This window comes from Quercus suber, unplaced genomic scaffold (assembly GCF_002906115.3).
Source record: "Quercus suber isolate HL8 unplaced genomic scaffold, Cork oak 2.0 scaffold_140, whole genome shotgun sequence".
Taxonomy (NCBI): Eukaryota; Viridiplantae; Streptophyta; class Magnoliopsida; order Fagales; family Fagaceae; genus Quercus; species Quercus suber.
In genome coordinates, this window is record NW_027069601.1 from 882,941 (window position 1) to 904,150 (window position 21,210).

Below are 21,210 nucleotides of genomic sequence, written 5' to 3' on the forward strand. Positions count from 1 at the left end.
AACAAAAAGTACATTGATACCCATAAACATTGTTGCAACTATTCCGGCCACTAATGCCATAATTACATAGTGATAATAGTTAAAAATATATAATTAAACTCTTAACCCTTAAGGTATTAAAATTATTAGGCTAACATCTTTACATTTTATTGTTTGCTATTTAAGTCCTCTCCATGCACATAGTGCTTAAGAGATTAAGGGAAAAAGGGTTCGAGTTGAGTTATTATAATTATTTCAAAAGAAAGGTATACTGTTAAAAAAAAAAAAAGTGTGACTAGTGGATGTGAAAAAAAAAAGAAAAAAAAAAGAGAAACTCATTGGTGGTAGAGATTCAATGACTACAATAGTGGAGCAATTACCAACAGAGTTGGCAAATAGCAAAGAGAGACTGCAATCAGTGACGGAGGTAGAACTTTGAGTTAGAGGGGTGGTTTTATTATTGGCTGTGTGTGGTGGTTTCAACCTCTGATTCTGCTACTTAGCTGTTGAGATTTTATTTTATTTTATTTTATTTATTTTATTTTTTGTGTGTGTGTGTGGGTAAGAAAAAAATTATTTTTGTTTCGAAATTTTTAAAGGGCAAGGTTATTTATTTTTGATAAAATTAGTTAATTGAGCTTAATTTTGTTTTTAGTTTTACTGGTAATTTTTGTTGTTGAGCTATTTTTTTTTTTGGCTTGTATATTTTGTTTTAGATTTTAAATCTATAAATTTTTTTAAGGTCACTAAAATGAGAAAAATGCTAGAACTACAAGTTTTTTTTTTTAATTATAAATTATTGATGTGATAAGTGGTTACTAGTAAATAAAAAAATGATGCAAGTGGCGTGTTTATATGTGACCCAATAAAAATTTGCTACCAAAACAATTTGTAAAATTATTATAAAAAAGTTTGTGAGTATAACATTACTCTTAAAAGAATCAATAATATTGTTAAAGGAAAATAAAATGTAATTTTATAAAACAAAATTGCTAAATTTAATACACATATATATAATAATATTTTTTTTATTAAAAATCTATGGGGGGGCCATTGCCCCCTAGTCCAAAGGTGGTTCCGTCCTCGACTGCAATAGAAAGAAATGAGAGAAAAGTAAGGAGAAGAAGAAACGTCTCAACTTCCTAAAATTGACCATCCATGCATACAATGTATATACGATGGCCAATAAAAAAAAAAGGTCAACTACTGCACGCATAGTGTATGTGCAGCCATTAAAGGTTTCAAATCATAGGTTTTGCCTTTCACTATATTAAGTCTAGATAAGCCATCTCCCCCCATATGCATGTCTTCCTAAACTCACCAAAATATACAAAACACTTCTATACTACCAAAAAGAGATAAATGTGATCAGAACAAAGAGATAAAGTAACTTAAGCATGTTTGATAGATAATTAAGTTGTATTTTTTATCCAATGACTTTTTTAATTGAGAATTATTTTTCTTTTAGAAGTTTTTTAGTTAGAGAAGTACAATAATGATATTAAAAATTGTAGTGCATGTGGCAATTAGAATATCTATTTAAATCATGGAAGCTACTGGCATATTTGAAGAACTTTGTGGATGGTCCATGGTCATGTGTAGGGGATTTTATTGCCATTCTTAATGCTTCAAAAAAACAAAGCACAAGGCAGCTAGAATCAGCCCAAATTAATGCATTTCGAGAAGCTCTAGAGCTTTGTCAGTTGGAGGATTTGGGTTATAGAGGTTATTTGTATACTTGGACAAACAAGAGACCTGGGGATGCGAATATGAAGATGCGGCTTGATAGAGCTGTTGCATCGAAGGGGTGGAGGGAGAAATTCCAAATGAGTACAGTTGTGCACCTTCCTTCTCATGCTTTGGACCACTTACCCATTACTGTTCAGATTCAGACATTCAACCATAAACAGTGAAGATTTGATAGGTTTTTCAAGTTTGAGGAAAATTGACTCCTTTGGGCTAATTGTGAGGCGGTAGTACAAGAGGCATGGAACATGGCAGGTAGTAGGGAGGCCGGGCTAGCAACAATTAAGGAGAAAATAAGTGCTTGTGGGGTGGATTTAAAGGCATGGGGAGCAACAAAGACTGAACCCGAAGTGGAGGCAATCAAACAACTACAGAATTGGCTTGATAGTTTGAATAGGGTTGATACTACTGATGCTAGTCAGGTTGAGTACTTGGAGGTGAGCAAAAAATTGGATGATCTCTTATTAAAGTAGGAGATTTATTGGGAGCAACGGTCAAGGGTGGCTTGGCTAAAGCATGAGGATAAAAATACAAAGTTCTTTCATTCAAAAGCATCTCAAAGTCGAAGAAGAAACCATATAAAGAGTATTAAGAATCTACAAGATCATTGGGTGGAGGAGGTTGAGGATATTGCCAAGGTAGCAATTGAGTATTTTGATAATCTGTTTTGTGTAGGTTCATGTGATCAGATGGAGGAGTGTCTGGAAACAATTTTGATCAAGGTGACACCTGATATGCAAAATCTTTTGTCCAGTGATTTTATTGCTGAGGAGATTAAGGTAGCGGTGTTCTAGATGGGACCAACAAAGTCTCTTGGACCAGATGGTATGAATGCTCTATTTTATCAAAAATTCTGGCATGTTGTGGGTGAAGCTGTTGTTACTGCTATTTTAGCTTTTTTGAATGATGGGATTATGTTGCCTGCTTTAAACTACTCTAATATTGTGCTTATTCCTAAAGTAAAGAATCTGGAGAAAATGTTAGATTTTAGACCAATCAGCCTTTGTAATGTTATTTACAAGATTATCTCCAAAGTTCTTGCAAACAGGCTGAAACAAGTGCTCCTTGACATTATATCCCTCACTCAGAGTGCTTTTGTGCCGGGTGGCCTTATTACATATAATGTTCTGGTGGCATATGAGACATTGCATACTATGCATTCCAGGAAAAAGGGAAAGACCGGGTGGAATGGCTCTTTATACAAGGAATCATGCAGAGAATGGGTTTTCCAGAAAAATGGATTGACAAAGTGATAAGTTGTTTTACTACTCCATCCTTCTCTATTTTGATTAATGGGAAACCACATGGTAATGTACTTCCATCTAGAGGGCTTCTTCAAGGAGACCCTCTTTCACCATATTTGTTTTTGTTGTGCATAGAGGTTTTACATCTCTACTGACAAAGGTAGAAAATGATGCAAGAATCCATGGAGTATCCATTTGTAGAAGGGCACCGAAAGTCTCTAACCTATTATTTGTAGATGATTCATTATTGTTCTGCAGGGCAACACAAAATGAAGTGGTGGCCATTTCTGAGATCCTTCAGAAATATGCCAATGCATCGGGACAGTGCATTAATTTGGAGAAATCATCAATCTATTTCAGCAGTAATACATCTGATAGTTAGAAGAAAGAAATACAGAGGATTTTGGGGGTACAGGAGGAGGATAGATTTGAATCATATCTAGGGCTGCCAACATTAATAGGGAGAACTAAATACCATACTTTCTCATACTTGATGGATAGAATATGGAAAAAATTGCAAGGTTGGAAAGGTATAATGTTATCTAAGGCTAGTAAAGAGGTGCTTATTAAGGCGGTGACTCAATCTATTCCCACTTATACTATGAGTTTATTTCAACTCCCTATGAAACTTTGTGATGAACTTGATGCGATGTGTGCTAAATTTTGGTGGGGTCAAGTTGGTAATGAAAGGAAAATTCACTAGAAAAATTGGGAAAAGTTGACGCTTTCAAAGAAAGATGGAGGAATGGGTTTTAGGGATCTAAGGGCTTTTAATTTAGCTATGTTAGCTAAGCAAGAGTGGAGGTTGCTGCATGATACTAATTCTTTAGTGTACCAGTGTTTTAAAGCAAGATATTTCCCAAGATCTCACTTTCTTGAGGCTAAGGAGTCCCCAAATTGCTTATTTGTGTGGAAAAGTATTATGGTTGCCTTGCCTACATTAAAATCTAGGTGTTGTTGGAGTGTTGGGAGTGGGCATTCAATCCGGGTTTTAGGGGACAAATGGATTCCTAATTANGGGTTCCAAAAGTTTGTTCACGCTCTCGAAATAGCCTTAATTCCTCCACTAACTTCAATTGACAACTGAAACTTTTGATTCAATAACATCTGTCACAGCAGATTGTGTCTCTAGCCTCTTATTAAGAGTGATGAGTCATATTGGAATGTAGGATTCACCAGTAAGCAGCAGCATGAATATCTCTATAGAATTTATTATCCCAACGATCCTTGATAATATTAACATAAGGCTCCATAGTCTCTTCTTGTCCTTGAAATTTTTTTTGATTCCATCAATTACTCTATACATGCCATCATATACATAACCCATAGCTGGTTTTTCATCAGAATCAACAATGCGTAATAAACGAATCAATGGTGACATAATATGCACAATTACATGACAATCATTCCAAAATTGATTGTCAAGAATGATTTTCACCACTGCCTTTGCTTTCTTATCTTTTGCATATCTTGATTCAACATAAAATTTGCTAGTCACCAATGCTTGTAAGTCATGCTTATGTTCCTTAAGACTCCCTAAGGCAATGAAAGTAGTAGCAAACCTAGTTGGCCCTGGACGCACAATTTCCGTCCAATTTTTTCTAGTCCTCAACCAAGCTTGCAAAGCCACATGGTTATAGATGAACACTGTGATCTTGGATGCACGCTCTGGCAAGGTTTAGCTATATGATCCATTTTCCCAATCTCCTTAAAAATTAGGTTTAGGCAATGTTGCACAAGGTGACCAACTAATGTTCCTATATTTTCCACACAATTCTTCCAGCAGCTACATAATTTGCAGCATTGTCAGTGACCAAATGTACTATATTTGCAGGACCAACCCAACTAACAATTTCATCAAACAAGTTACTCAAATTAATAGCATCTTAACCAAGTCAGAAGCATCAACAGAACGTATAAAAATAATTCCTTTAGGACAATAGACAAGGAAATTAATCAATGTTCTATGCCTAGTATCAGTCCACCCATCAGCCATTATTGTACAACCAGTCTCAACCCAATATGATCGATGAGAATCAACAATCAATTGGACTTCTCTTTTTGCATCTCTCAACAAAGGCACTCGAAGGGCATGATAATTTGGGCCTCTATATCCAGGACCATAAGAAGCTACAGCATTGAACATAGGTTGATAATAACTAGAATTCACAACATTAATTGGAATGCAAGCATCATACATCCATCTTGCTACAGCCATATCAACCCTCCACTTCTTTTCTTTGCCAGCAAGCACACTTTTAATAGAAGGTTGAGCTCCCGGTGTTGTTCTAGGAGCGAAGTAATTATCAATGTCACCAACCTTTCTCTTGCCAAGATTGGATCTTGGTGGAAAATTACTAGGACCACTTCTATTTCCCCTACCTAGCCCCTACCTCTAGGTGGAAAACTTCTAGGAGTAATTTCTTGGACATCTTCAAATTCTGGTGAGTCCTCTAATGGCGAATAATTAGATGCTTCTTGATCCCTTTTTGTTTGTTCTTTAGATTTTGAAATTTCCTTCAAATTCTCAACCATTTGAAACCTAACATCATAAGGTACACCCATACATGCAGCCACATCTCCTTTAATTCAGCTAGATGTCTTTTCATTCTATTAATGCCCCCTCCTTTATAACTTTTCCCACAATGTATACATCTATAACTACTTTTTCGTCTTTCACTACTTCAGTTACATGATCCCATGTGGGATCACATTTCGCTCTCACAGATGAAAAATTAGTATTAGACCCGGTTGTAGAAGCATGTTCATTAGATGGTACAGAGGCGGACTCCATTTTACTCAACAATTTCAAACTGGCAGCAACCATTTTATCAACAAATAAATTCATCAGCACAACATACACAATCAATAGTATAAATTGTATAATTCTTTGTAAACTATATTTCACAAACAATAATACTCTGTAAATCAAATCCACAACATACACAAAATCACAAATAAAAAAATAGAAATGCTATTGTAAACTAATAATTGAAGTTACCACTTACCAGTGAAGTCACGGAAGGAGAACCTGAGTTGAAGCCGACAACATGAATTGAGAATCTGAGATGAAGCCGAGAGAAATGAAAAAAAAAAAAAAAGAACAGAAGAAATGATCAAAAACAAAATCAAATCAAGTAATCATAATAATCATTAAAAAAAAAAAGAAGAATATTAATTATTAGCTTATTACTTGATGAACGAGAGAAATGAAAAAAAAAAAAAAAAAAAAAAAGAGAACGAGAAAATGAAAAAAAAAAAAAAAAAAAGATCATTACCCAAGTAGAGAACGCAGAGAGCAGAGAGCAGAGAATGCAGCAAGACCAAGTGACCAACCAAGTAGAGAGCTGGGAATTGTAAACAAAACTCACTAAATACATTCATTTCAACAAAAACAATTACTATGACATAAATTAAACCAATAATCATCACAACACCCTAAATGAAATTACCTCTATTTATAACCTCAACATCAACAAATAGTCAAATATCCTCAAGGACCTCAACATCTAATCAAAACACAACCCAAATCAGTACAAATATCCCAAAAGTTAAATGTGGGTTTAAAAAATTGTATAAGAAATTAAGAATCAAAAAAAGAAACTAATTAACTAACCAAATGAGAAAGGAGCTCTTGAGATTAAAAACCTCGGCAGTGAGAGCGTGCGGCAGAGAGCGCAAAGAGCCAAAGAGAGGTGCGCCGTGCGTGAGGGCGTGAGGCCGAGAAAGCGTAGAGAGCCTCGAGGGCGTGAGGCAGAGCTTGAGTGAGTGAGGGAGTGATCGATCTTGAGAGGAGAGTTGAGATTTGAGAGCTTGAGTGAGTGAGTGAGGGAGTGACTCAAGTGAGGCTCACTGGCTGAGGCCGAGAGGCGTGAGTGTGAGTGAGATGAGAGTCTAAGGGTAAGGAAGGAGGACTTTAGGCTTAGGGTTAGTTTTTAGGATTCTAAAAGGTCCAAAACGACGTAGTTTTGTAGGAAAAATAAAAAAACCCCCAACCGGTCATTAATCGGTTCAACCTCCGGTTTTTTCGGTTCTCAGGTTGAACCGGCTGGTTATTACTGTTCACCGGATTTTATGCTATTTCCGGTTTTTTATCATAACCGAACCGGATTTGATGCCGGTTCCAAGTCGGACCGGCCGGTCCAGTCCGGTTTTTAAAACTATGGTTGGGAGTGGGCATTCAATCCAGGTTTTTAGGGACAAATGGATTCCTAATTATCCTATAAATTCTATCATTCATTCGACCAAGGAGGATATCAGAGATGCATTGGTTTCGAAGCTTATAAATTAAGAGTTACATTTGTGGATGAGTGATTTTATTATGGAGATGTTTGAAAAGAAAGATGCAGAAGCCATATGTAGAATCCCTTTAAGTAGGAGGTATGTGGAAGACTCTATAGTTTGGTTGCCTAACAAGAAGGGACTATTTACAGTCAAATCTGCATACAAAGTGACTAGGGAATTGATATAAGGAGGGAATGTGGCTGAAAGCTCAAGGGGTTGTGTTGGAAAGAGGGTATGGCCTACTTTATGGAAACTTCGAATTCCAAACAAAATTAAGGTATTTGGCTGCCGAGCATGCAATGAAATTCTGCCAACGAAGATGAATCTTACAAAGAGAAGGATTATTAAGGAAGCAACATGTCCAATATGTACTAGGTTCTCAGAGATAGTCGTACATGTGTTATGGGAATGTGATGCAACTCAAGATATTTAGACAGGGAGCTTGAAATCATTGTAGAAAGGGGTCCATGGAATGACTAATATGGTACAGCTATTGGAGTATTTGATGGAGCGATTGGCTTTAGAAGACTTAGAGTTGGTGTTGGTTCAAGCATGGTTTATTTGGAATCAGCGGAACAAAGTTATCCACGGTGGAAAATTTCATGAACCAAGTTGGTTAAACAAGCGTGCATTGGAGTATTTAGAGGAGTATCGAGCCACACATGATCATTTGGTAGCAAACCAGATGCAGTAGTCCAATCAGGATTCTTGGAAGCCTCCTCCATATTCGGTCTATAAAATTAATTTTGATGCAGCTATGTTCTCGGGTTTGGACAGGTTCGGTTTTGGAGCAGTGATAAGAAACGATAAAGGGGAGGTCATGGCAGCCAAAGGACCAGAGGTTTTTTGCAATGAAGAACCTGAGTTCCTTGCATGTAGAAAGACAATTGAATTTGCAATGGATGTTGGTTTTTCTGAGTTTATCATTGAAGGAAATAACAGCACAGTCATGCATGCCATATCCTTTCTGAATGCAGATTAGTCATTGATGGCAAACGTGGTGGGGGACATCCAGCAAATGATTAGAGGGTTGCATTGGGTGAGTAAAGATTTTACAAGAAGAGGGGGAAACAAAGTGGCTTATGTGTTGGCTCAATATGCGAGAACTATTATTGATGACATGTATTGGATGGAAGATTTACCCCATTAGCTACCTAAGCTTTGTATCAAGATGCAAACTTTATTGATTGAATGAATGAAGAGTCCATTTTCCCAACAAAAAAAAAAAAAAAAAAAAATCTATTTGACGAATTAAAGTAAATATTAAAATTTATTGAAATTTCAGGAATAAAATTTTAAATTTCTTAAAACTTAAATAATACAGTTTTAATTAAATTGTAATATCATTAAATCTTATCATTATATCATCAAAAAAAAAAAAAATCTTAAGATTTGATTTGAGAAAATATATTTAAACAATTAATAAGAATTAATATAGTAATTAATGAGAGTGTAGCCATGTGTCGCAACTCGCAAGAGATAGCTACTTAATTGGTGCAACTACGGATTCTAAAACCCAATTTATATTATATAATATATTGTATGATGAATGGTTTAAACTTTTTTTTTTTTTTTTTTTGAGAAGAGAATGATTTAAATCCTCATATTAGTACACAACCAAAAAAAATAAATGTATACTATAAAAAGAATCTAACTATTGAAAAGATTAGATCCATACGCATGTGTATATATATAAATTTGGTAAAAATACCTTTTGGTAGCTCTTAATTTGTATTTAATGTCATTTTAGTCTCTTGTGTTTTAAAATTGTCAATTTTTAATTTATTACACCTCATCTTTGAGAACACACCAAATATGCTCCTACTATCCAACTCTGTTGATTGTTGCCATTAAAATCACAATTAAGAAGAAAAAAAAAAAAAAAAAAAATCAGCTGACCCGTAACAAAGATTGTTGCTATCACCTCCAAATCCACCGATTTCTTCTCCCAGAACACCATAACTCCATCTCCACCAAGCCAATATTGTTTGTTTTTCCCAACTCTATTTGGCAAGGTGTGGATTATATATACGTACAAGTTCAGGTTACTTGGTTATGGTGAAAAGGCCAAGCCATGCTATAGCCTGATCTCGCCCTAGTTGATGCGTGGGGTGGACTTTGGTAGGATTCAAAATTGTCAAACCAAAAAATGAAAAAGAAAAAGAAAAAGAAAACTCAGATCCTTTCAGTTTGGAATTTACTGGGGGCAGCTAATGTTAATCAAGATAATAATAAATGTTTATTTTATTTTATTTTTTTTAGAAAGAAATAACTGTTTAGTTAGATTTGGGTTTAAAAAGAGTGGCTAATCCTTTTATGCCTCTAATGCTGGTATGTCATGGCTAGGAGTTTTGTACCTTAATAGACACTTTCATGTGCTTGAGATTTTGAGAGTTTATATTTCTCATTCTTTAACTATTAAATTATCGATAATATAAATGTCGATCGGTATGTAATTTAATGCTAACAAATGATGATAGGTGAAATCATCATCAAGCATTCAACCACAGGCCCGTGGTACAATAACGAAAAACAGAAATTTTTAGAGTTTATATCTCTCAATCCTTAACTATTGAATTATCGATAATATAAATATCAATTGGTATGTAATTTAATGCTAACAAATGACAGGTGAAATCATTATCAAGCATTAAACCATAGGCCTGTGGTACAATAATGAAAAATAGAGATTTTTAGAGTCTATATATCTCTCAATCCTTAACTATCAAGTTATCAATAATATAAATGTCGATCGGTATGTAATTTAATACTAAACTAATGACAGGTGAAATCATTATCAAGCATTCAACCACGGCCCGTGGTACAATAATGAAAAACACAATTATTTATATAGAAAGCAGATTTCAAAAGACAATAATGAAAAATTGGAAGCATATTTCACTGTTTGGTCAGGAGTAATAAGTCTGTGGGGATTTGGAGGAGACATCAACTTATAGGCCAAGTTTTGTTTTTTCACTTTCGTTTTTGTGATGGCCAAGTTTTGTTTCTTCAATTTTATTTTTGTGATGTGATGTTAGTGGAAAAAAATAATACAAATAGATGGAAGGGGCATATTAGATGTGCTCTCAAAAATTTGAGCCTAAATTGACAATTTCAAAACACAAATTACCAAATGATAGAAATTTGTATTTATTTATTTTGATAAATAAAAAATAAGGTACAATAGTTGAGTTAGTCACTTTCTACCCGATGAGATAAACCCTGCACTTATACGGCTCTATGGCCCCAATTTGCTAAGAGTGACTTGAACCAAAGCGTTTATGGTGAGGAGGACAAAAAGTATTTTTGCCTATGAAGTTTTATTTACCTAGAGTTATGAGGCCATATGCCCAGCCTCTTGAAAATTCTCTCGTCTCTGATTCACAAACAACTATATATTAACAAACTGTTCAGGATTTTAATGAGATATTCAAGGCTGGAATTATTATTTCTTAATCTATTTAAATTTACATTAAATTTGAGTGACATGATAATCATTATGGGGTTTAGGGGCAAAACGATCTAAGCTTCCAAAAGCACTCCATAGTCCATACCCGACCAAAAAATGTGTAAAGCTTGCATGAAGAGTTTGCCCCAAAGGGGCACTTGATGAAGGCAAATATCTGTGACCAGGTCATGTCAACCTGAGCTGGGAGTATAATTGTACAACCACTTTAACACAATATACCATGTGTTTCTTCCTGGGATCATAAGCCATCAGAGTTGATCCCCAGCATCTTCTGTCTTGCCAGCCATTGAAAAATGAAACACAATTTTGCGTTGTTTATAATATCAGTATTCATCACCATTATCATGAAGCTTTGTCCATACCAATCTGTTATTGCTTACAGATTCATCATCCAATTCTATCATGGCTGTAATATCCACCAATTCATTTCAACTTTGTTACGTACTTTCATCCTCTAGCTCTAGAGGATAGGATAGGACAGCACATCTACCCAATAATTATGTTCCGTAAAGTACTACTTTTTGTTTATTGCGCTTATATAGTAAATATCTGCTTAACTGGTGCTTTAATAAATTTGTTAATAAATCATTTTACGATTTTTTTAAGAGAGTTTTAACTTATGGCGTCCGCTTTTGATGATAACTCTTTATCATCAGATCAATACACTAATTAGCTTTTGGTGTAGGCGAGAATTGAACTCTAAATCTCTTATACAATTATCAGAAACTTTACTAATAAAACTAATTGAAACTCACATTTTAAGAAAATTTTTATACTACTTTTAATAGAAACATAAAAAACTGTAAAAAAAAAAAAAAAATTCTCTCTCTCTCTCTCTCTCTCTCTCTCTCTCTCTCTCTCTCTCTCTCTCTCTCTCTCTATATATATATATATTTATCAGTTCTCATGTTTGTGGAGTCTGACAGCCAACAAGGCATACCCGAAGTAGTAATTATAGTAATTTCTAGTTTTAGGCCCCGTTTGTTCAACATAAAATGCTTTTCTATTGAAAAATAATTCCAACTGAAAACATTTTATATTCTTTTTTCCACTTTCACCTAAAAAGGAAAAAGAAGAAATAAATAAATAACAAACAGAAGAACGGACAAAATAGCATGTTTCAAAAGTAGTTAGAAATTTTCCTTGATAGAGTTTTTACCTCCCATACTTTCTCATATTGGATGCTTCTTGTGTCAGGAAGGATATCATCATTTTCATTTGTCCAAAAAAACAAAGATAAGGATAGACCCAAAACTCTTTCTAAACAAACTAACCCAAAAAAAAAAAGAAAAAAAAAAGAGGTTCGTGTTTGGATTTGAAGATTTAAAATAAAAGGAGTTTACAAATCATTGTCAAATATAAAATGGTTTGATATGAATTATAACAACATATGATGGGCCTAAGTTGAAAATTTTGTTATAATAAAAACATTTGTGCCAAGAGCTTTATAGCTCAAATGATACTATTTGGTATTTTTAGTAAAAACATTTGGGGGATCAAATTTATCTTCTCCCAACTATCAAATATCAGAAAGAAAAAGAAGAAGAGCCACTTCTAATGAATTTGAAATTACGTCTTAGTAGTATTTACTATTTAGGCAATGTGGATTTGAATTTGGGTGTATAAATCAAAATAGCTTGATTGGATAGTTTAAAAGATTAAGGATTTAGATTTATGAAAAATACAAAATAGATTCTAAAACCTGAAGTCATTCAATTTGAAATAAAATCTAAACTCATGAAATTTAAAAAATTGTAGTCATACTCCAAAATTACTAAAAGACTCTAAAACAACTTAAATGATCAAAATATTCTAAAAATTCCCAAATGACTAGAATATCCCTAAATGTGTAAAATGATCAACATCCTCAAAATCACAAAAATGACTAATATACTCTTAAAAGCTCCAAAATGACAAAATACTCCTAAACCTCTAAAATGACTAACATACTCCTTAAAACCAAAAAAATGACCAACATACATTTTAAACTCCATTAGAGTATAGGCAGCAGATGTGCCAAATGCTAAATTTTTAACATTTTGTCACACCAAACACAAAAAAACCTCACATTAAATGTACTAAATGCTAAAAAAGTTTAGCATTGATGAATAGTACAATTCCAAATTTATAACTATAGGGGCAAAAATTATAAACTTTTTTCTTCTTTTTTTATTCTCATTTTCCCTCTCCTCTCTCACATATCTCTCTCTCTTTGGTATGCTTCCCTCTGCTTCCTAGCCTCTCTCACTCTCAACATCAATTTGTCTCACTCTCTGCCACCTAGCCACATCGTCTAGATTTCTATCTCTTGCAGTGGGTTTTTTTGTTTGTTTGTTTGTTTGTTTGTTTGTTTGTTGTTGTTGTTGTTGTCGTGGGTTTTGATAGTTAGGTTCAAAGGTGAATGGGTTTTGATGGGTGTGGGTGGGTTCCCATAGGTAGGTTTGGCGGCGAGTGGGTTCCAATGGGTAAGTGGGACAATTTTGGGTTGGGTTGCTCCAGTTTTGGGTTGGTTTTTGTGGTGGTTGGCTAGTTATTGCTTGTGGGAGGGTGGTGTTGTTGTTGTTGTTTTTTATTTTATTTTATTTATTTATTTTTTAATTTTAATAAAAGGTATGAATTTTTTAAAGTTATTTAAATGGGTGATAAAGTAAAATAAGAGATGTAATATACGGTGTATTGTAAAGTGGTGTGTTAAAATAGATAAAGTAACTTTTTGGTGTGTGAAAATAATTTTTTTAAACAAAACTGATTCTAATGCTCTAATAGCCCCAAAATTACTAAAATGGTTAAAACACCCCCCAATTCAAAATGACCAAGGTACCCCAAACCTTTTAAATGACCAACATACCCTTAAAACCTAAGAAATGACGAAAATATTCCCAGTAGCTCCCAAATAATGAATTCTCCCAAAAGCTCCAAGTTGACCAAAATACCCCCAAATCTTAATAATGACCTAAAATCTACGAATGCTCTGAAACGATTGAAATATTGCCAAAGTTATGAAAATGTCTAAAATGCCCCCTAGAAATACCTAAATGAGCAAAATATCTCAAAACCTCGAAAATCACCAACAAACTCTCAAACCTCAAAAATGAAAAAATAACCCACAACTCTCCAAAATAACCAACAAACCCCAAAAAAGATCGAAATACCGTCAATTTTGGTATGCTTTTGGGTTAGTAATTAAGCTAAAAAAGTTATTTCAAACTTGTATCATATATGTTGTTTCAAAACTTTTAGACTATATGATTTGAATATTAGATAATTTACGCAAATAATGTGTTTAGTTTATGATATTTAAAAAAATGATGACATATGATATACTTTTTTAAGTTTACAATAATGTTATATTGTTATTTTATTATAGATAATTTTTATAATTATAAAATATATTCTCTTGAAGTTACTTGGATCCTTGAAGATATTAAACTTATATGCGATAGTTTTGATTTTATTTATTTTGTTAGCATACTTTTACGATATAATCGTGTTGCTTTAGTTTCGACCAGTGTTGCAAAAGAGAAAGAGGAAGTCCTTGTTTGGTTAGAAGAATCTCTCTTTGCTCTTTCACATTGTACAATACGATTTTGCAAAAATAAAGCCTATTATCATTTCTGCTTAAAAAAAAAAAGAAGAGTTAATTAATAAACATATGGTTTAAAGTTTAAACCACTAATGCATCAGCCCTGCAATCTAGACAATCTCTAGTTTAGATGAGACAAAACGGTTAGCATGTCTGTTGCGGCGATGTCATTTTCAGCATGTTAAACGGGATGGGAATAGGTTGGCTCATGACCTTGCTAGACGAGCGGCTTTAGCTGCAGATACTGATGTTTGGGTAGAAGATTTACCTAGTGATTTAGATGTTGTATTCCAATCGGTTGTTACTTGATTTTCTTTGTTTTTAATAATATCTCGCTTACATTTTGCTTAAAAAAAAAAGTAAACTTTTTTTTTTTTTAATTTCCAAGTACTAAAATAGAATCTGACCCTGTCAAAAAAGAAAAGAATCTGACCCAAATTTGATAGACCAAACCTTTATTTCTGGAGCCCTGTCCTGATGTGAGGCTCCTTTCAACCTTTCACCACCAATCTATTCATAGGCCCAAACTCCAAATAATATGTTCATGTCCCCATATTAAACCCATCACTCACCATAGGCCCAAAACCAAAAAAGTCCCATCCATCTACCCCACACCCAACAAAAAAAAAAAAAAAAAAAAAAACAACCACAGAGAGGCAGACGCATTGAGAGAAGAAAACAATGACTACCTTTCTCTAGCACGAGAAGAGTTAGAAGATCATCAAATCAAAAACACTAAAACAATTCCTTGAAACCCAAAATCCCATCCTCAAAAATTTTCACCCTTCTTACCAATGATCTCTTCATAGTTTGATAACACACACACACACACACACACACACACACACCAAATCTTGCTATTTCATATCTCATTTCTCATCCCAATATTAACCTTAAAATCCACAAACAATGGCTAGTACCACTTCTTCCATCATGGACACGCTCTTCCAACGCAGTTTAGAGGACCTAATCAAGGGCCTTCGCCTCCAACTCATCGGCGAGTCCGCTTTCATCTCCAAAGCCCTCGACGAGATCCGCCGCGAGATCAAATCCACAGACCCACACACCAAATCCAACGCACTCCAAAAGCTCTCCTACCTCTCTTCTCTCCACCACTTCGACATGTCGTGGGCTGCTTTCCATGTCGTCGAAGTCATGTCCTCTTCAAGATTTTCCCACAAGAAAATCGGGTACCATGCCGCTTCTCTCTCCTTCAGCGACTCAACCCCTGTGCTCCTCTTGATCACCAATCAGCTCCGCAAAGATTTGACGAACCCAAACAACGAGTTTGAGGTAAGTCTTGCTCTCGAATGCCTCTCTAGAATTGCCACTACTGATCTTTGTAGAGACTTAACTCCTGAGATTTTCACCCTTTTGTCGAGTACTAAGATTTTCGTGAGAAAGAAAGCGATTGCGCTTGTTTTGAGGGTTTTCGAGAAATACCCAGATGCTGTTAAGGTCTGTTTTAAGCGTTTGGTTGAGAATTTAGATAGTTCAGACCCTCACATTGTGTCTGCGGTTGTTGGGGTCTTTTGTGAGCTCACTTCTAATGACCCCAAATCGTATCTTCCGTTGGCGCCCGAGTTTTATAGAATTTTAGTTGATTCTAAGAACAATTGGGTGTTGATTAAGATGTTGAAGATTTTCGCCAAGTTGGTGCTGTTGGAGCCAAGGTTGGCGAAGCGGGTTGTTGAGCCGGTTTGTGAGCATATGAGGAGGACTGGAGCTAAGTCGTTGATGTTTGAGTGTGTTAGGACTGTGGTGAGTAGTTTGAGTGAGTATGAACAAGCGGTGAAGCTTGCGGTTGTGAAGATTCGGGAGTTGTTGCTTGATGATGACCCGAATCTTAAGTATCTTGGATTGAATGCACTTTCGATTGTTGCTCCGAAGCACTTGTGGGCTGTGTTGGAGAATAAGGAGGTAGTAATTAAGTGGTTGAGTGATGAGGATCCTAATATCAAGCGTGAGTCCTTGCGTCTTGTGATGGCAATGGTTTCTGAGAATAATGTGGTTGAAATTTGCAGGGTTTTGGTGAATTATGCTTTAAAATCTGATCCAGAGTTTTGCAATGAGATTCTGGGGTCCATTTTGTCGACATGTTCTAGAAATTTGTATGAGATGGTTAATGATTTTGATTGGTATGTGTCGCTTCTTGGAGAAATGTCGAGGATTCTACCTTGCCAACAGGGGGATGAAATTGAGAATCAGCTTATTGATATCAGTATGAGGGTCAGGGATGTTAGACCAGAGCTTGTTCGGGTTGGTCATGATCTGCTAATTGATCCTGCATTACTTAGTAACCATTTCTTGTATAGGATATTATCTGCTGCTGCTTGGGTGTCAGGGGAGTATGTTGAGTTCTCAAGGAATCCGTTTGAACTTATAGAGGCACTGTTACAACCTCGTACGAATCTCTTGCCACCATCAATAAGGGCAATATATATCCAGTCTACTTTTAAAGTATTAATCTTTTGTTTACATTCTTACCTCTTACAAAGGGAAAGTACTGCTTCCTCATATCCTGATACCTCAGCACTTTCTGAATTAGCCTCTAAGAGGGAAATGCCTGAGAGTTCTGATTTGGCAACATTTAAAGCTCCTCACAGTGAACAGGATGAAGTGTTCAACCCAAGGGTGTCAAATCAATCATCTGAAGAGCTTTCTGTAGGGAATGGTGGGGATAGAACTATTAGTCATGGTCAGACATCTACACCTGTAACTTCAGAGAACAGTTTCACATATGAAGCTGTTGTCAACCAATTAAATCTAATAGAGTTGGCTCTGGGCCCACTTACAGGAAGCCATGATGTAGAAATACTGGAGAGAGTGAGGAATCTATTATGTTTCATTGAGTTGATTAAGGGAGAAATCCTTGAGAGCTTAGTGCAGAAGGAAGAAAACTTGAATAGTGCAGAGATGAAATCTTCCAAAATCATCAAACTGATGAGTGATGCCTTTTCCGAGGAGCTTGGTCCAGTCTCAGTTAGTGCTCAGGAAAGAGTTCCTATACCAGAAGGATTAGTGCTTAAGGAGAATCTTAATGATTTGGAGATGATCTGTGGTGATATTCAACTACCTTCATCAATTTCATTTTCTCTGGTAAGTACTCATTATGAGGAGGGGGTTGGTGCTTCTCTCCCTGACCTCCAAAGCAAAGAAGAATTGGAACCACCAAGTGAGGCCACGTCTCTACTTGCTGAACACCGTAAGCGGCATGGGTTATACTATCTTACTTCAGAGAAAAATGACATTGTAGCAAATGATTATCCACCTGCCAATGACCCCAAGTTGCATGATAATCAGAATAATGACACTGAAGATCTAGTTAAGCTTACTGAGCAATTACTTGTGTCAAAGAAAAGGCCAAACCAGGCAAAGCCTAGGCCTGTAGTGGTGAAATTGGATGGAGATGTTGTACCTGTTTCAGCCAAGAGGCCAGGTCCAAAGGATGATTCGCTATCTGGTGCAGTGCAGGAAGTTCTTTTGGGAAGTGACACAAGAACCTCTACATCACGAAGTAATCCCTCTGATAAGTCATCAAGTAAGAGAAAAGGGAAGGAAAAGCTAATCACTGATCCTTCTTCCGAACTGAATGAAAATTTGGGTGATGCAGAAAAGCTTGACCATGAAAATCCAAGTTCAAGAAGAAGTAAACACCGTACTCATGGTAAAGAGAGAAGACATAAGAGTCCAGGAAAGATTAGGGAGGAAAGGGAAGAAAATGGTCTGAAAGACAAGAAAAAGAGTAGTCATCGCCATGCTAGGCACAAAACTCGACAAAGAGCTGATGTGCCCTTGAATGTGGTTTCAGAAACACCAGTAATACCAGATTTTCTTTTGTAGCATTAATGACCTGGAATCATTATTTGCCATCAGCTGTCACAACTTTTTTCTCCCTCATATTCCACCACTTTGAGCGATGAGGTCAGTTCTGTTGTAGATTTTACACTCTTTTTTTATTTTTTGGTGAAGGTTTGCCTTATATTTTTTGGATGAGGGTTTCCCTTATTTTCCAATGTTACACAAAGTGAATTTCTTCAAAGCAAAATTTCAAATTTATGATCGTTTAACTGCTGTCTAGTAGTAGTGTGGAAGCATTTTTTATGAGCTTTTAAGTTTTTAACTTTCTTTCTTATTATGTTTTTAGTTTGAGCTGTTTTTGCAATTCTTGTTTGCTTTCATGATGAGGTGTCTTTTATTCATTTTAAGATAAATGGACTTCATTTATTAAGTATTATATAAATTTTAGGAGAAATTACACTTTACCACTATAAATTATACACTAGATTACACTTTGCACCATGAACTATTCAAATGCAAACTTTACATCCTAAACTATCATTCTTATGACACTTTGCACCCCGACGTTAGTTTCACTGTTAAGTTAGATATAAATTAACTACACATGACTTACACATGATTTTTGCTCAGGTGAAACAAAATTAAAAGGCAAAAATACCCATCTTCACAATCAATTAAAACAAAAACTTTTCCTTATTTTTTCCAGCTCTCTCTCCCTCATGCATCGTTGATGGAAATCAAGGACCTCCATTGCAGACCCTGCATGAGCATATGGATATCAAGGGCAGCATGACCCAATCTATACATGAGACCCATAATCAATAATGGCCTTCATAACATTAGTATTCTCTCCTTTAATGACCAGATCTGTAAAGCTAGCTTCCATAGCAAATTCAATGGCCTTGCGACAGGCTGAAATCTCCACCTCATCACTATTAGCCACTAAGGGACCTTTAGCAGATATGGCACCTCATCGCTATTGTTCCTTTTAAAATAAAAAAATCACATGCTAAATATACTATTACTATGGGTTCTATATAGTATATATTTTTTCAGCGGAAATCATTGGATATGTACTTGTACCATAATGAAATAAGCTTTTGCTTTTAATTTTTTGTGAAGAGGGTGTTTTTTTTTTCTTTAAGTGATGTGCCACCTAAAGCAAAAATCATGTGCAAGTCATGTGCTATTAATTTCTGTCTAACTTGACTGTCAAACTAACATCAGGGTTCAAAGTGTAATAATTTAGGGTGCCAAATGTGCATTCAAATAGTTTAAGGTACAAAGTATAATCTGGTGTATAGTTTAGGGTGTTAAAGTATAATTTGCCCTAGTTTTTAAACAGCAATAGATGAGCCTCAGAACCTCATTAGCTGTGTCGTTGCCCTAAGCATAAAAATAATATATAGTGGTATAGAGTATTACCACAATTAAATGGGACTGGCACACTTTTTTGATTCATTTTCAAAATACATACATAGCCATGTTAATTTTTTTTATTTGTAGCTAAATTGTCTTTTTTTATTTTTTATTTTTATTTATTTATTTATTTTATATATATATATACACACCTGACTAGTTTGGGGAAAAATTTTGGGTAGCCAAAGTGCCAAACCCAATCACCTGGGATTATGGCCGAGTTTGATTATGTCAAGTTGAACCCGGTTTTCCATATGCCCTCTTTCTTCATTTTCTTTTTTCTAGGTGGGGTAGTTTGCCTCATCCAGTACATCATATGTAGTCAATGCCTGGCTTAGGATTGATATAGCATACTTCACTAGACCAGGGCATAATTAACAGGGATATCCTGGATTTCTTAATAAATAGGATATATAGCTTCTTGATAAATTTATACAAAATGTTTACTTTACATAACTTTCTACCTAAACATGTCATTACTATTAGGAATTTGTTAAACATGAAGAACATAAACCACTTCATCATCTACATATGGAAGGAAATCTGGTTTTGGAGATGTTTACACATTTTTTTTCGATTTTCTTATCACTTCTTATTCTTGGTTATCTGCCTTATTGAATTAATTGAATAACTCCTGCTATTCTTTTCCATTAATGTTAATTGGAAGTTTGCAATCTTGGAGCTTTCTCTTCTTGAGGTGTGGTGTTCAAATCCTACAAGTTACACACCCAATCAGATCAACAAAAAAGCATAAGTTGAAAATAGAGGATTAAGAGAGAGAGAGAGAGCAAGAGAGAGAGAGAGAGAGAGAGAGAGAGGGATCAAAGTATCAAACTTTTGCTGTATTTGTTTGTAATGGCTTGCTGTCTGGCAATCTAAGTTTGGCAAAAGATATGCCTTAAGTTTTTGAAGTAGTGGACCTGCGCAAAGAACTCATGATCAATTATCAATTTTTATTAAGTTGTCCAATTTGTATTCTAGGTGTATTTTAAATATCATTGAATCTCGAATTCTGGTTGCATTATCTTCTATTCATATTCTTGGTTCATTCTAGACATAAATTGAGTCACAAAGTGTGAGTTACCGACTAACCTTGGAGTGTTAGCCTTAGGTTACTTCAACCTGAAAGCAGTGCCTCAGGTTACAATTTGTTACTCAATAGCCCTTTAATACCGTGCTGGGTTCGCAAAAGCTCTTGATATCTTCTAGGAAGAAATTTTGTAAATGATAAAAAATCTGTGTGAAAAGATTCTTGCAATTCTGGTATTGCTTTTTGACTTATGAAATGAACTTTTAGATTCTTGCAATTCTGGTGTTGCTTTTTGACTTCGGAACTGAATTTTTTAGATTCTCATAATTCTGATATTGCTTTTTGAATCGTGAAATGAACATAATTTTGATCCCTGAACTATCCATCTGATCTCAATGGGATCCATCAACTATTGATTGTTTTAATTCAGTTTCAATGGTACTCACCTTACATTGCCATTATTGATGGCGATTACTGATATTATAAAATCAAGGTTAAGGGAGGACAAAGTATATTATTATTTTGGGTAAATTCCACTAAACCACCCTGAGGTTAGGGCTAATACCATTTAAGTCCAAAACTTTTAAAAAACAACCAACTTGATTCTTAAAAGACAATTTTATCCCTAACTTCATTTAGCACTATTCACTCTTCT

The 21,210-nt window shown here is 35.1% G+C and overlaps 1 protein-coding gene across 1 annotated transcript; it reads left to right on the forward strand.

Annotated features, from left to right (window-relative positions):
• Positions 1-14,958: 14,958 nt before the first annotated feature.
• On the forward strand, positions 14,959-20,546 carry LOC111997509 (AP-3 complex subunit delta). The gene is made up of 2 exons (XM_024029603.2): positions 14,959-18,229; positions 20,193-20,546. The coding sequence occupies exon 1, from the start codon at positions 15,215-15,217 to the stop codon at positions 18,146-18,148; it is 2,934 nt and encodes a 977-aa protein (XP_023885371.2). The 5' UTR covers positions 14,959-15,214; the 3' UTR covers positions 18,149-18,229; positions 20,193-20,546.
• Positions 20,547-21,210: the final 664 nt, after the last annotated feature.

Coding starts and splice junctions, on each gene's coding strand:
- LOC111997509 (XM_024029603.2), top strand. CDS start 15,215: ATGGCTAGTACCACTTCTTCCATCATGGACACGCTCTTCCAACGCAGT.